The sequence below is a fragment of the Antedon bifida genome, chromosome 5 (genome assembly GCF_963402885.1).
Source record: "Antedon bifida chromosome 5, ecAntBifi1.1, whole genome shotgun sequence".
Lineage (NCBI taxonomy): Eukaryota > Metazoa > Echinodermata > Crinoidea > Comatulida > Antedonidae > Antedon > Antedon bifida.
This window is the reverse complement of record NC_136230.1, coordinates 26,698,664-26,715,862: the sequence shown is the minus strand read 5'-3', so window position 1 is coordinate 26,715,862 and position 17,199 is coordinate 26,698,664. Positions and strand designations below refer to the sequence as shown.

Here is a 17,199-nt window from a genome sequence, read left to right as displayed (position 1 = left end):
ACACATTGGGACAATAAAAAGTATTCCCTTGGAGTTCAGCCGGAATTGAGTCGTAGTGTTGAAACATTTATTGTGCTTGTATCCACTATAGCGGTGTCTACTAATAGCAGTGCAACACCCCCTCCTCCCTTGAATAGGTTGTCTGGTGGAGGGAGGATGTCCCAACCAAAGGAGGGGTTGTTCTACTATACAAGATATGAGAGTGTAGTGATAAGAAGCACACTGACCTTTTATGCAAGTGATTGTTCAGTGTTCAAGTACTGTCATATTTTCAAATGTCGGTGGTAATAATAATGACCTCGCAATATTCAAAAATGAATATTGCCCAATTACGGTTAATGTTTCGATAGATTTTCAAAGCGTGATTTTATTCTGTTTGCCAGCCCCAAGCCTATAAGCAATTGTAAGCCTTTGTCAACACGGAGGTTTGTTACTATCTTCCGACACAACCACCCTAGGGTTTCTATGACATTTAGCATGTCACGATTCAAACGGCTTTCGTAGTTTGCTTAATTTTGATTATATTGATCATTGATGTCTCGGTGCAGTCGCAGTGTTGGTTTTAGGTTATTTGCCCATTATGTGTAATTAATGATATTTGAACTTATAAGTCAGTATACAGGACTACTAATTTTTTTTTTTCGATCCATGTGTTGGTCATTGAGCCTCCCACACAAGTCAATGTTCTCACAACAAATTTACAAATCCATTTTCATTCCTTGTTTTAGAAACCTTCTTAACATTAAAATTAAATATGATATTTCTTACACTACAGATCTTTGTCTAATTGAGTAGCCCCCATGACCCATTGGCACATCCATAGAACTGTGTATTTTCATCTACACATTCTAAATGAACATTTCTAACCAAATGTGTTTTCCTTTAACTATGTTTTTCTACTAAATTATGGTATTTCTGTCTCTTTTCTTTATCTCTGGTTTCTTGTCTGGAGGAGTGTAAGATAAAGGCTTTAAAAAAAACGTGATAAACTAATACTTTATTAAAATACCTCACATAAATAAAATGTGGTTGTATAAGCTCAGTGGTAAAACGGTGTCTGCATTTATTAACTAAACATACAAATTTAATCTTATAAGGTCTAGTTTTCTGAGTAAGGTTAACTTTCTGTGCCATGGTATTACAGAATGGATGTAAAACGTGAATGTTATGTATCAATAAACACATGTTTGTCTAGTCTAATTCTATATTACAGATGTATCTATAACACATTACTTTTTTATTTCTTTACACTTGCTTGTTTGCTGTGTATTCTACAGTCAACTATCTCCTACTGGACATCCTTGACTGTCTGTTCACGTTTTTAGTAGCGTGCAACGTGACTCTACAGTTCACTATGTCAGTTGGTCGGTCGGTTGGTCGGTAAACACTAACTTGAGCTCGTGACTGCAGCCATGTATTGGCCTTGTTCTTCTTTATTTTCATTCGCAGTGCATTTTATTAAAGGAGGAATAGAAAAAACAATTTTCCATATATTTTCGAGCGAGCTAGTGACGGTTAAGACAGTGGAACTGGCAAGGATTCATGGCTCTTTCGCTCCATGGTTCTGGTGATAGAACAAGTCTTCTTGGATAAGGACTATAAACCATAGGTCCAGTGTACACATCTAGCTCATGTGCACTTTAAAGAACCTAGTACATCTTTCGAGACAAGTAGGGGATTACCCCGGTGTACTAGTACACACACAGCTACTGATCTGGACCCTCTGGGAGACCAGTCTTTAACCGAATAGGCTACCCAGTTTAAATAGATAACCATTCAAATTTCAATTTTGGTTTTCGAGTCTGGTTCGGTTGAGTTGACTGTATAAGATATAGTATGAGATGAAGCAATATAAAATGTTATTGTCACAGAACAAAACAGTTATGAAGTATGGTTTCTTAAGTACAGTACATTACCTTTTTTTTCTTCCGCCAGAATTGCATTAATTAATATTTTTAAGTTAAGTCGGGTGGACGAGCGGTTAAGACGGGGGCAATGCAAACTACAGCCATAATATCTGCAAAGGTTCAAGGTACTTCAGTGTACACTTCTGGATTGAGTGCACTAAAGAACCCAGTGCATCTTTCGGGAAAAATAGGAGGTTTGTTTAACCTCGGTGTTCTAGTCAATACTTACAGCCCGTCTTTAATTGTAACCGAACCCATCTACAAGCTTTGGTTTCGGTACTTGCACTATACTATCTCACTTGTAATTTACTTCAAAGTCAGAGCTGTTTATGTAGTGGTTCAATTTAAAGATTTTAAGCTGTTTATGTTGTGATATATAGAAACCATAAAATGACATGCCCTTTAATATCTGATAATAATCTTACATACTTAGACTTAAGTAACTCTACTCAATCTTAATGCATACCTGGGCATTACACAACTGTAGCAATGAAAGGGTGAATGGAAAACGACGCTAATGAAAATATGGGTGCATTAAAGATGTATTGTCCCAAAAAAACATGAAAAATAAAGATTAATTAAATCAGACTTTGAATAAGTTAATCACTTCCGTAGAAAAAAAAAATGAAAAAAATAATGTTTTTACTTTATGAAACGACAAAATAAATGGTTAAATTCAACTAAAAATCCATTGGCTGGCAGCCAATGTGATGATTTTTTGCTTTAAATTAGTTTTTTCAGGTAAATAATTGTTTTGGGATCCAATTTTTAGCCAAAGTGGATAACTATTATGTGACATTAAAATGGCATATTCAACAAAAAAAAGTTTAGGAATTTTTTTTTTAGGGAGACAATACATCTTTAAGTGTATTTTTTAGTTCTTATCGCAGGGGTAGACAGACGATGAGACTTAATTTGCATTAAGATATATTTGTAGCAAATTAAACTTTTGAATGGAAAACGCTAAATGAAAATACGGGTGCATTAATGTATTTTTCATTCTTTATCAATAGGGGTAGATAGAAGGTTTTTGATCTGAGCACTATACTACCTACTCAATCCTACTTTAGCAGTAACATTTTTGTAGCAATAAAAATGTTGAATGGAAAATGTTAAATGAAAATACGGGTGCATTAGTGCAATATTTAGTCCTTATCACAGGCGTAGATAGAAGGTTTTTGATCTGAGCTCTAGACATCTCAATCTTTCTTTTGAATTAACAATTGTAGCAATAAATGGATAAGAGCATGAAAGTAATAACAGGTGCATTATGGTACATATTTAGTCCTTATCGCTGGGGTAGAGAGACAGTTTTTTTATATTATGATTTCACAGCACTAGACTATAATATTATTAAGCAATAGATTGTAAAAACTAATAGTATATGCATGCAAACATCCTACTTTCACAGTTATCGCTAATTTCAGAAATTGGCGTAGTGACAGAAGCTATCACAACACTGGTACAGACATCCTTAAGATACAGTAATGCATGTTACATTTATGGACTCAAACAAGGAAGATGCTTTGAACTTTGTGAATAAAGATTTTAACAACTTGTACAGTATGCATGCAAACATTCCTAATTGCACAGTTATAGATAATTTCAGAAATTGTGGTAGTAACAGAAGCTATCACAACTGTCTGGTACACACACCCTTCAGTTGTACAGTAATGCAGTATATGCAAATGTGTTACGTTTATGGGCTCAAACATGAAAGATGCTTTGAACTTTGTGAATAAAGATTTTAACAACTTGTACAGTATGCATGCAAACATTCCTAATTGCAAAGTTATAGATAATTTCAGAAATTGTGGTAGTAACAGAAGCTATCACAACTGTCTGGTACACACACCCTTCAGTTGTACAGTAATGCAGTATATGCAAATGTGTTACGTTTATGGGCTCAAACATGAAAGATGCTTTGAACTTTGTGAATAAAGATTTTAAAAACATAATATATTAATGTGAAAAGACAGGATAAGCTGGTAAAAGGGGACATTTAAACATTTTAATCTCCTTAAAGATATACTTCAATTTTGTATGTAAGCACTTTAATAAACAAATCTGCTTGACAATTTTTAAGAGCTAACGTTTTGTCAAATTAAGCTGTTCATGGGTTAAGTTATATAGTACAGCAACAGCTCTGAAAAGTGTATATAAATTAATAATATAAAATAGGAACAAATTTGATTTGCAAAATAATCTGAAGAATCAATTTTGGCATTGTCACAGCTTATCACAAAGAGGCTTGTTTAATTTTTCATATGATGGGGCTACTGTATTAAACAGATAAGCATGTTCAAATTGATTTAAAAAGACATACTTATACAGTAGAGCCCCTATGGACAACTTAGAGACTGATTAAAGTGTCCTCTTTTTGGAGTCCCCCGCTAGCTTATTCCTATATTCCATATGTAAACCTCTTGTTCCACTGGAACATGTACCATAAATCTTCTAATAGTAACCCCCCTTCTAATAGTAACCCACCTTATAATAGTAACCCACCTTATAAGTCAATCTATTATAATAACCCACTACTCTAATAGTAACCCATGGGGTTAATATTAGAGTCACAAAAACTATTGACAAAATGACATTATGAAGACTGGTCGTTTATGATGCAGCCGTATTTTGAAAATAAGGAGATACAGTAATGCATGCTGATCTCGGGAGTGGGGGAAGATTGGGTGTTTTTTAGTTTACCGGAAAAGTTGGGGTGGATTACTATTTTCAAGTGCCTAATTTAAGAATAGTAATAGTAACCCACTACTCTAATGACTAACTACTACTCAAAGAATAATAACCCAGGGTTACAATTAGAAGATTTATGATACCTTTTATTGTAGGGTTGTCCCCTGAATAGAGGTTAAACATAGCTTATTCCTCTATTCCATAATTATGTTTCTTCTTGTTTGTTTCACTGGAACGTGTACCATTTATTGTAAGGTTATACCCTAAAACCATTATAGAATAAAACATTTTGTCGCTGTGTTTGCTAGTTGGCAACATTTTATAAGGCCTGTTTTACAGTGTTATTAACAAAAATATTGAACAAATATATTTAACGATTATATTTTTCTGATGGTTTATTGCATACTCTAAAAAAAAAGTGTTCAATAATCCCATGCAATTTCAAATATATTATTTATTTAAAGCAATTAATAATATATCAACAAACCCTTACATAAAATGGAAAATATAATATGGTCATAAAAAAATTATAATTTAGAAGCATTTTATTTTACGGTGAAATATATGATCACGAAAAAGGCGTACGATATGATAATTACGTAAAATGTTATACAAAGCCAAACATACAGAAACATATTGAAATAATACTATGCGTTAATGGAAAAATTAATGATATTTTGTTTTTAAATTCATTCTCTTTTACAGCTTAGATTTGAGGGATATAGTAGAAATATGTTTAAACTTTAAAAAGAAATGTGAATTGCACAAATATTTTCCATGCATTAATATCATATTTTTAAAGAAGTATTATCAAGGAAAAAAAATATTTAAAGAATTATCTGAGATAAAATAGAAATAGATTAATTGAAAATATGTATAATTACTATGCCAAAATCAAAATAGAGGGCACTATAGAAAATCACTCATGCATGCAATTGGAAAGTGAAGACTAAACCTGGTGTTTTAATTAATTAAGAATTAATTATTTTTTTTATAATTTGCTGACCCTAGATTTTCTCAGTTGATCAGGATTTGACTTATTTGTGGAATATTAATTGACTGTATAATTAATGTCATTAGGTCACTTATTAAAATTCTTATTGAATCCTTAAATCTTCTAATTGTAACCCTGGGTTATTATTCTTAGAGTAGTGGGTTGCTATTACTAATCTTAAATTAGGCACCTGAAAATAGTAACCCACCCCAACCTTTCCGGTCAGCAACTCATAACAAAATAATAAAACAGTACGAATAAACAAATTTGTTTTAACTCTAACTTTATTTTATAAACTCAAAAACACTCAATACTCCCCCACTCCCGAGATTAACATGCATTATCTCCTTATTTTCAAAATACGACTGCATCATAAGTATTTGTGACTCTAATAGTAACCCCATGGGTTTCTGTTAGAGTAGTGAGTTATTTTAATATTATAGATTGACTTATAAGGTGGGTTACTATTAGAAGGGGGGTTACTATTGGTGTGTGGGTTTAATACTAATTAGAAGATTTACGGTAAGAATGTTTGTGTTTAAAAAGTTATAAAAAAAGTTGTATGCGATCAATTGAACAGTTTATAGTTGTGCAATCATACTGTAGTATACCATGTGAATATGAACAAGCCTACATACTGTACTTTTCTCACTTGCATAAATACACTGGTTTGTCCTTCAAATGACTACACTTACTGTAGGTATTGTAGTCATTTGAATGACTATAGTACCCACATTTATAATAGTTACAGTATTTTTAGCTTAATTTAATTGTACTTTGATAGAGTTGAACTCTACTGTTTGTTTTTTAATGTGTCATGCAATGTATAATTGGCCAGTTCTATTCGTTAATCCACTACCTTTTATAACTAATACTATAATTCACCTGATATACGTGACGGAGAGATGACATTTTCTTTAAATCATATTCACCACAATTACTTAATTGAAGCAAACTGGTTAAAAATTGGTTAAACTTGAGCGATAGAGCATATCGAATATCTTTCCGGGTTGTGATAGTACACTTAATTGCCACTTTTTTCAACATAGCAAAAAAAACTTCAATACTTTTCAAGTATGTGCATGTTGTGAATTCTGTTGCGATTGTGAGTGGACTAATATATGATTTGAACCAAGGAATCAGTTTCTGCACTACTTAACCACGAACTCCATGCATCTATAGTATATTTTTTGTACATCATAATAGTAATAATAGGATTATAAATATCAAATGTGAATTTGGCCATGTGGCGCAGTGTGTTGGATGTTCGACTACTGATCGTGAGATTGAGTTTCCAATCCAACTATCGCCGCATTGCTCTCTCTCCACCCAGGTGTATAAATGGGAACTCGGTTAGATCAAGACACAACTTTGCGCTGATTACTAGCTGCATTATGGGAGTATGTTTCCATACATGTTTGATCAGGAAAAAATGACTGGAATAATAATGTTCAGCGCTTAGAGATTTCACAACATTAACCGCTATATAAATCCAGGATATTATTATTATTAATGTAATTTACTGACTTGTAAGCCTTTGAATTACTATGAATAATTTTCCTGCAAAATCAGTGCAATTACATTGGTAATTTGCAATTTGTATCGAGCAAGAATTTAAGAAAACAAACTTGAACAAATATAATTAACAATAAATTGAATTACATTAATGGTTTTTTGTTTGCATAACTCTCATTCATGTGAATTACCTTAAAGCGCTACAAATAAGTACAGTATAGTAATAATTAAAGTGCAATTAACAAAATGTTGTTTTCCTAGGAAGATGGGGCACAAGAAAAAGAAGTAATGGCCATGTAATAGGCTTGTATGCACAGTACATAATTTTTTAATGAGAAAAGCCGGTGGATCTAAGGAGAGCCCATCCTCCCCCTCCCCTATTAAAAATCCTGCATCTGATATTGGAGTTATGTTGCCGCCTATGTTAAACAGCATTGTATTTATTAATTAACATTAACAAAATGTTGTTTTCCTAGGAAGATGAGGCATGGGAAAAAGAAGTAATGGCCATGTAATAGGCTTGTATCTGCACAGTGCATAATTTTGTAATGAGAAAAGCAGGCAGATCTAAGGAGAGCCCATCCTCCCCCTCCCCTATTAAAAATCCTGCATCTGATATTGGTTATTTTGCCGCCTATGTTAAACAGCATTGTATTATGTGTGTATTACTATTAAAAACCCTACAGCAATGAAATTCCCCTCCATTCTTACATAATTTGATATTAATAATAACTGAATATTACATATTGATTAGATGTTAGTAATCGAGTTTACCCTTGTTCATCATACTTAGGAATGATAGTAAGAAGGGACTTTAAAGTGTGTTGCCATGGAAGTGCAATTTACACGCAGTTATTTCTCTATTAATGATAAACCGCTATCAGGCAAATCTTATTAAAAATAGCTTATGATGCATCCAAACATCCATAAAAGTAGTAATCCAATATATAAGGATTAATAATACAGTAGACCTCCTTATAATGGATATCTTTAGGACCCAACAAAGTGCCCCCCATAATAGGGATGTCCCATGAATAGATGTTGAATTTTAGGCTGAGTAAAAGACCTTTAAAATAACTTATGTGAACAAATTTGAAGAAACAGCAATATAGAATATTTTTTACATGATCCCTCTCCTCAAATTAAAGATGTATTGTCCCCCAAAAACATAAAAAATGAAGATAAATAAAAATCAGAGTCTGAATAGACCATTTTGTAGTTTTAGGATTAAATTGTTCACTTCCATTGAAAATCAAACAAACAAAAACAATGATTTCACTATGTCAGTATGTCCAGGGAATGTTATTCCTCTCTGGTTAGACAGACAATTTAACAAATTTGTCTTTAATTTACAGATTTTTTTTCTTATTTGTTTTAATCCAATTTTGGTCAAAGTGAATAACTATTATGTTATTATAATGGCATCAATGAGAATTTTGTTTAAACAATTTTTTTACCAGGAAAAAACATCTTTAATAATACTAAAAATGTCAAAACATTTTACATACATTTTTCATACATTTTTTTTGTGTTTGAATTAGACATATTCTTTCAAGCTACTATAACTAAGGATCAATATAAAAGCAGACAGGAATTATGATGATTGAATTTCTCTATGAGTAATGGTTTAAAGTTAAAATTAATTATTATTGATTTTCACTAAATCACCTTCTCAGACAAGCCATAAACGTATCAAATTAAAACTAAATTTGTTCATTTATTCTTTCAACAAAGTGTCATATTACATTGAATCTTGAGAATGATAATTATTATTAAATGTAATAGTCGGTGAAGAATCCAGGATTTCAAGATAGATGGACATCATCATTAAAGAATGTAAATCTCACCTGCTGAAATTACCCTTGTTAAACTATTTTTTAATTTAAAGATGTATTGTCCCTTTGACTAATTCCAAAAAAATAAAAAATAACAGATTTAGAAAAAAGGTGGGTCATTTTGAAGTATCATAATAGTTATTAACTATCACCAAAAATTTGTCGAAAAAAAAATCATTTAACTGAATTACAGACGTTTTTTTGTTAAAAAAATAACTCTGACTTCCAGTCAAAGTTTTCGATCAAAACATACCTCATAATGAAACGTGTTTGTTTGGCTACTCTGTATGCATAATCATAGAACTTCCTCACGATCTGTGTGTGAAAAAACCTTTTCAACCGTGACGAGTTGTAAACAATCCTAATTAGCATATGCATAATGCGTACTCGTGGTTTGAAATCTTTGTTTACTTTCGCTCGCGACGATTTTCCAGACGAAATGTAATCAAACTAATTTACCTGTTAATTACGTAAACTTGTTGCTTTTGGCTTGAATTTTCGACTTAAAGTGAATAACTTTAATATTACTTTGATATGGCCAATTTAAATTTAGAATATTTTGACCTTCATTTTTTTGTGTTTCAAGGGACAATACATCTTTAATTAAATTGAATTGAACTGAAGCCAGTGTTACTATACTGGGAACTATAACATAGTTGAAACCTGTCTTACTTAAAGGGTAAAATTGTATAATGTTTCTTCTTCAGAATTTGGCAGTCCACTGTTGCAGGACACATCCCTCCTCCAAAGCTCTCCATGTACTTCTCTTTTTTGCTATTCTAAAACAACCAGTTGTTTTTATGTTCCCTCAGGTCATCTCTCCATCTTATTCTAGGTAGATTCTTTTCCTCTTCCATATCTTTGGTTGCCAAACCTTAGTCCTGCTTGTCCATTTAGATGATTAGGCCCTCTACGAACCCACGCAATCAACAGATCAGTGCCTACCATGATTTTTTCCATATTGCAATTTTTCTCATATTTTACTTCTTGATTTTGTCTGCTTTGTTTTTTAAGGAAAATAATAATTATTACAATTACAACACACACCATGAGGCAATCCCTACTCTCGAATAGTGTACCAAATTCTTTGCATTTTGATATGGATACAATGGACCAATGGCTGTATGTCCAATTCGAAGGACGAGGCAATGACAAAAAAACATCTTGCCTATGGGTACTTGTAATATGCCACAGACAGGTCTCAAACCCATGCAAATAAAGTTATTCCAAATCCTAAGGGAGTGGAGTTAATACTGGAATCTATAACCTAAATATGTATTCTCCCTATACCCAACCCCTTTAATAAATTTAATAAAGATTAATATAATGGCCGTTTTGAAGTTTCAATAAAGTTGTTCCTTCTGTAGAAAAAAAAATAAATAAATTTTTACACTATTAAATAAAAAATACTGTTAATTTTAACCAAAAATTGTCTGACAGACAATTTAAGTATTGTTTGCTTTAAATTACATTTTTTCAGATAAATAATTTTATTTTCGACTAAGTGTAAAATGAAATATTTAAAAATCTTTAAGCTTACTTTGAATAGCTGGACATAATGCACTTAAACTCGAACATTTCAGTTGCTCTGTAAAACTTTATTCAAATTAACCATGGAGTCTGAATCGACAAGCCTGATTTAGCAAGACTGGATTATATTCAAACCCAAACTCTGTAGAGGAATTTTAATCCACGCAATTTGTATGAAATTTTAATTTGCATTTTTATGTAACATATTCATTGTACTTTGTTAGTGAGGTTGCCATAGTTCTTGATATAAATATTCACATTTTTGTTGTTTACATAATGCTTGCGCAACAACGAGAGCAATTTAAATATGTTTCGTTCAATATTCATTCTCGTCTGTAGGGAAACAAAAAGTTGTATCTCATTATAATTGATCTAGATTTTCAAATACCTGATTATAATTACGAGAACACGATCAACAGATATTACCCATAAAACCACAATATTGCTACAAGCGAAATATTCATTGCATGAATTTGAAGCAATTTGTGCGTTGGAACTTTTATTGGGAACGTAGACAAGTTTGCCGCTGGTTCGTAATGAAACGCATGTCCTAGTTTCTATCAACCTACTCAATTGATTATTTGCGTTGCAACGTTTTCAGGTAGTTTTATTTTATGATTGTGATAGTACTTTTTCATTATAATTGTTTAGGCAAATTAATATGGATATATTATTTATCATATTGCCTGTGGATAATTATGAATTAAACTAAACTGTTGTATTGTAGATGCAATGCAATGGAATTTATTTTTAGTACATAAGCTGTGATCAATGTAATATTTTTTTGTTGTGGTTTCCAATACAAATACGCAGTAAGCGTGGTTCCCACTGCGATGCAGTGACTTATCTACGCAATGTGCTGTATTGCATAATCACAAGTGGGAACAGACGACGCAAAAGTGTCAAAAACAGTCGCTACGGGAAATTAATTCAGTTTGATTTTGTGCAACAACGTAAGGCAAACGCACAAGAGAAACATAGTAGAGCGCATAGAAAAGTGCGCGAGGTGAACAAGGTCACAACAAAACAGGTTTGATTTCACGCAGACATGGACGCACAATTATTGGAGGGGCATTTTCATACGCATGTCCTTGTTGCATTCCGTCGCTAGTGGGAACCACGCTTTAGAATACCTATTACGGGAATACCTTCACCCAACAAAAAATTCCAAATATGACACTGTACCTCTATTTAGACACTGAAAATCAAATTCTTTAGCGATCAAAATAAATTGGAAATAACTGACCAAGAATTTATTTACCTTTATGATTATTATTGATCAAAAAATTGTGCCTCAAGTAAAACAAGGCTGTTTTTTTTTCCACCTGAAATCTAGGGATATCCGACACACCTGTCTATTCAAACCAACAATAGATCCTTTTCATCAAATCTCTATATTTTGCATCATCGTTATTTTGTAGGGAATTCTTATTTTGTTTGTCATATTCCTACTCTGCGTGCGACACAGTCCGTGCGACACAGTACATAAGAGGTTAGAATACCTAGTGTTACAATTTAGTATTCTCATCATTTTCGTATAAAATTGCATTATAAAAGATGTATGAACGATTTATTAATTTGTTTTTTCAGATTGCTGTGTGTATAGAAAGACTAAAAAATTGTGAGATTGATCAAGAATCCACGATGAATCAGAGTGACGTACTGGAGTTATGCGGCGATCTCCATGATGGAAATGCGGCATCAATGCAGTTGAAAGTTATTAAATATGTAAGTTTTTTGTTTATTATCCGATTAGGAGTTTAAATGCCTCCTTTGGAACACCCCTATTAGTGAGACACTTTTCTTTTGAAACGAAATGGGAAATGTATGTTTTTACACTATGGCCAACTTTAACGATGGTCAATTTTAACGATTGTTCAATTTGATGCCTCGCAATTTTTAAATTTTTATATCTTTGTATTTTTATTGTTTACTTATATGTTCAAGTGCAGTATATGGAGAGCCATCTCGATAGTGCTTTGCACTCATGGCAATCCTCAGGGTGCTGCACCGCTGTCTTGTTGTCATGTATTTTTGTGCCTGAAAATTGAATAAAATAAACATTTTAAAAAAAATAAAATAAAACTCATATTAAGGGAACACTCTGTTGGGTCCTGACGGTGTCTTTTAAATACTAGGTGTTTTACTGTAGTTAAATCACTTGGTAATTCTGGTATACTGTATGTATTAAAGCTAAGATAATACCACAAAAAACACAACTAGAATAGGCCCATAAAGTAGGAATAAATGAAATGAAAGGAATCATGGCCTCTTATTCTATTTGGGCCAGTTACGATGTCATGCAACATGAAATGTTATCCTTTAAGAGCAATATAAACTGTGACGTCCTTTTTCCTTAAAAAGAAATCTTTTCTTATTATAAATAGTTGGAGAAACATACAAAATCTGAATGCTGTGCATTATTAGTGGTATCTGAAGATACAACAGAGTTATTTTGCCAAGTAAGTACTAACCAAGTGTGATGTGCCCCAATATGGTAGTGATATGATGTCATCATATCCATACTGTATATGAGCACATCACATTTTTGTCACTTAAAGTGTGATAGACAGAGCTTTAGTGTATGTAATGTTTCATTTCTCTTGTAACATTTGATGATGATTTATTGTTACAGTATCTTTGCCTCCGGGTCAATAATAATTTCAAAAGATGAGGTACTTTATATGGGATGAATACTGTTTAAAAACTGTCGTAGTTCAATCACACACCACTGTGTATTCCTAAAAGGCATGGTGGTGACCTACAGTATGACCTATTGTGATGACCTATGAGGTCAACATATTATGGTGACCTGTATGATGAAAATCTGTGGTGATGACCTATGCTGACCTGGTGATGATCTAATGTCATGACTGATGGTAATGACCTGTGGTATTGCCCTCTCATGGTGACCTGTTTTGACAACCTATGATGATGATGACCTTCTGTAAATGATGACCTTTGGTGATGACCTAGTATTGTGATGACTTTTGTTGTTGCCTTCTCATGTGACCTGTTTTGACAACCTATGATGATGATCTGTAAATAATGACTTTTGGTGATGACCTAGTATTGTGATGACCTTTGTTGTTACCCTCTCATGGTGACCTGTTTTGACGACCTGATGATCTTCTGTAAATGATGACCTTTGGTAATGACCTATGACAATTCCAGCAGTGATGTCAACTGATAATATGTATCCGTCAATGACGGCCATGTGTACTCAGAAGAAGATGGCTACAAGAACAGTATGACGATGGATGAAATTCTAATGCACAATAATATTTATTTCAAGACTGATTTAAAGTAAATTGCTTGACTCCTTTAATATTTTAGATACACTGCCACTTAAAATAAACCAGCATTAATTCCAGTATAGAAACATCTTGTTCATCGTAATGATGTTTTCATACAAATTAATGGAACAACAATAATAAAAAATGATTATTTATTATTCAAACGTAATTTGTCTGATTATGAAAACAGATGCTGTAGCTATAAAGTAATCCGATGTCATTAATTTTTTTTTTTCCTCAATAAAAGATGTCCTTTGCATTTAGAACTGCCATTGTTGTGGTTTTACAGTCTGATCTCAAATTTATGTCATAGTAGAGCTCTTCAGTGTTATAATAATATTTTGCTTGTCTAAAGTATTTCTAAGTGCTACACAAAAAAAGTCCATGAAATGTGCTAATGCTCTGTCAAACTTTGTGTGACAAAAGTGTGTGATGTACCCAAATATGGTAGTGATATGTTTAAATTGGTAATGATATGACATCATCATGTCCATATGGGCACATCACATTTTGTTTTCACATAACGTTTGATAGTGTAGACAGAGCTTAAGAATAACCCACAGAAATAAGATGATGCAGAGAAATGATTTTTACTGCTCCGTTCTACAGCACTTTAAATTTCCTGGCCAAATGAGAGTTTGCCAGAATGAAAACTCGTAGGAGCTTTAGTGAAAAAGTGTCTGGCTATCCTATCCTAACTAAAAGGACCAAAATAATTTGTAAAAAGATGTTGCTTAAGCTCTGTTTACACTATCAAACTTTATGTGACAAAAAAATGTGATGTGCCCATATACTTTATAGACATCATGATGTCATATCACTACCATATTTGGGCATACTTTTTTGTCAAACTAGTTTAGTGGAGAGAGAGCTTTATGTACAGTACTTTCAAGGTGCCCCTCTTGTCCTCCTCAGAAGAATAGTTAAAATAAAATTATTTAAAATTGTTTTCTTATTTAGGTTATTGGAAGTAATGTTCTTGAACAAGAGGTTCGATTTGCAGTAAGTTTTATTTCATTTTCTGGAGGTTTTTTTTTTGTAATTTGTATGCTTGCTCTTTTTTTCTAAATGTCCCAGAACTACTGTACGTCAAATAAATGACAGAAAATTGTAGTCATTAGCCCATTTGTAGTTATGTCCATGTTTGTGTCATATGCATATTCAATAACGTAGAAGAGAGAAAATTTAACTTCCTAGTTTCAGCTTTGCTTTAAGCTCTCCCTGCCTAGCATTTTTTATTTTTATATGTTGTATTGTATGTTACAGTCCCGGTTACAGTATTTTATTTTATGCTGGTCGAATAAAATGAAACCAATATAATCTTCTTGTTTTCTTACTGTAGATTCCAACATGCTGTTTAAGTTCTATATTAATTTCCAAGGATACTATGAAGTTAGCCGATATTGGTGAAGTGAGTAATTGTGTTTTTGATTTAATTCTAAAAATATGTCTTTTATGATTGTTGAATTTAATTAGATATTTTTTATTGCATATTACCATGCATGTGACAGAAATAACAAAATATTTTTATGCTTTGGAAAAAGTCTAGAAAGCAGTAGCGTAATGCATGAGACAAGGCCCCTGGTTTAGCACTCCTAAAGGGCCATCCAACACTGTTACATGGGGCTGCTGATGCTCTCTGGCCCCTTAAGCTCTGGAGCCAGACTGCTCATAACCGTACCACTGCTAGAAAGATGTGGAGTGTGTAGAATGAATCAAATGCGAGTCAAATGGCCGAGCGGTTAAGGCAGGGGCGTCGTTTACCATACCTAAAGAGCCAACAACATTGGCAAGGGTTCGAGGCCGACTCGCTCCTAGTTCTGGTGGTGAAACAAGTCTTCTCGGATAAGGACTATAAACCGTAGGTCCAGTGTACACAGTTATAACCTGTGTGCACTTTAAAGAACCCAGTTCATTATTCGAAAAGAGTAGGGGGTTACCCCGGTGAACTGGTTCATAAAATAGCCCCTGTATCAGGGGGATTACCACCTATCTGATAGGACAGTGATTAATTCACTATTGGTAATCCTTGGCCACATTGCCTAAAGACATAAAAAAAAAAATTGAACCAAATCTTTGGAAATTTGGAGGCAAGCTTGTCTCCTACTAATATTTGTTATTGCATATTACCATTCATGTGACTATAAAAAGTCTAGAAAGGTATGGAGTGTGTGGAATCAATTTATGTGACAACAATATATATTGTTATGCTTTATAAAAAATCTAGAAAGGTATAGAGTGCATGGAATGTGGTAATGAATGAACCAAAGTTTTGAACATTTGAAGACAAGCTTGTCTCTTACCAAGATTTTGTATTGCATATTACCATGCATGTAGCTATAAAAAGTATAGAAAGGTATGGAGTGTGTGGAATCAATGTGGTAGTGAATGAACCAAAGTTTTGGAAATTTAAAAGCAAGCTTTTCTCCTGCCAAGCTTGAGTATCACTACAATTTTCTGTAACCAGATGTTTTTTACCTCTTTGGGAATTTTTCAATCATAAGTCTCATTATTTCTTTGCTTGTCACTGTGATTTTAATTCTCCTTGTTGTGCTCGTCATCCTTTCTCTTCTCATCATTTCAAAAATCGTTTCCCATCACTCAGTCTCTTGTTAATTTCTCATTTCCTCAGCAATTTCAATTTATTGTTCATGTTGGTTTTCGTTCATAATGTATCCAACCTACATGCATCAAAGTTTATTACACAAATTTGTCAGTCAATTTACAGAGCTATAAACAGAGCTAGATAATAAATAAGGCCACAATCTGCTCATCTCATGACAAGATATTTGTATTAAATAGCACACATTTATTAGACAGTGCTGTGTTTTTAGAACTGTAATTTTGTTTTTCTTGTATTCATGGTAATTTCTTGTTATTGAAATGTCAAGTAACATACGTCTTGCGATGAATTATAGGTAATTGCGCTCTAACAAGAATACTGCAAAGTATTGTGGGTATTTAAACCCAGCATGTCTACTACATAATCTGCATTTAGTATTATTAAAGCTGTCATTTGCAAAGTATTATGGGTAAAATAATGGAGCTAAAATATGCCTACTACAAAGCATTGTGGGTATTTAAACTCAGTTGTCTACTGCATAAAAATATGTATTGATTTATTTCTATACTGCATTTTGTATATTAAGGTACAGTAAAATAAGTTATTTGCAAAGTATTATGGGTAAAGTAATGGAGCTAAAACATGTTTACAGCAAAGCATCGTGGGTAATAAAACCTTTCAGTACCATCATATTACAATTAAAGTATTACATGGGTATGAATTTCAAATTTCCTCAGGTCAATATTATCGGTTACTTTTATTAGCAATTTACAAAGATTAGCAATACATTATAAAAAATACTTATTAAAATATGCATTGATATCAATGTAACTTTAATAGTTTATTGTGTTGATTGAAATGACTA

The 17,199-nt window shown here is 32.7% G+C and overlaps 2 protein-coding genes across 3 annotated transcripts in view; one reads left to right on the top strand and one right to left on the bottom strand.

Moving 5' to 3' along the window:
- LOC144842811 (ragulator complex protein LAMTOR1-like) overlaps positions 1-17,199 on the bottom strand; it is a 131,866-nt gene that overhangs the window by 65,976 nt on the left and 48,691 nt on the right. The window lies entirely within an intron of this gene.
- The window catches only part of LOC144842764 (cGMP-dependent 3',5'-cyclic phosphodiesterase-like), a 72,723-nt gene that overhangs the window by 36,303 nt on the left and 19,221 nt on the right, over positions 1-17,199 (top strand). For both annotated transcript variants that reach the window (XM_078699294.1, XM_078699293.1), the window contains exons 7-10: positions 12,066-12,203; positions 12,863-12,937; positions 14,732-14,773; positions 15,114-15,182. In XM_078699294.1, coding sequence (XP_078555420.1) covers positions 12,066-12,203; positions 12,863-12,937; positions 14,732-14,773; positions 15,114-15,182 — 324 coding nt within the window. The remainder of the gene's footprint in view (positions 1-12,065; positions 12,204-12,862; positions 12,938-14,731; positions 14,774-15,113; positions 15,183-17,199) is intronic.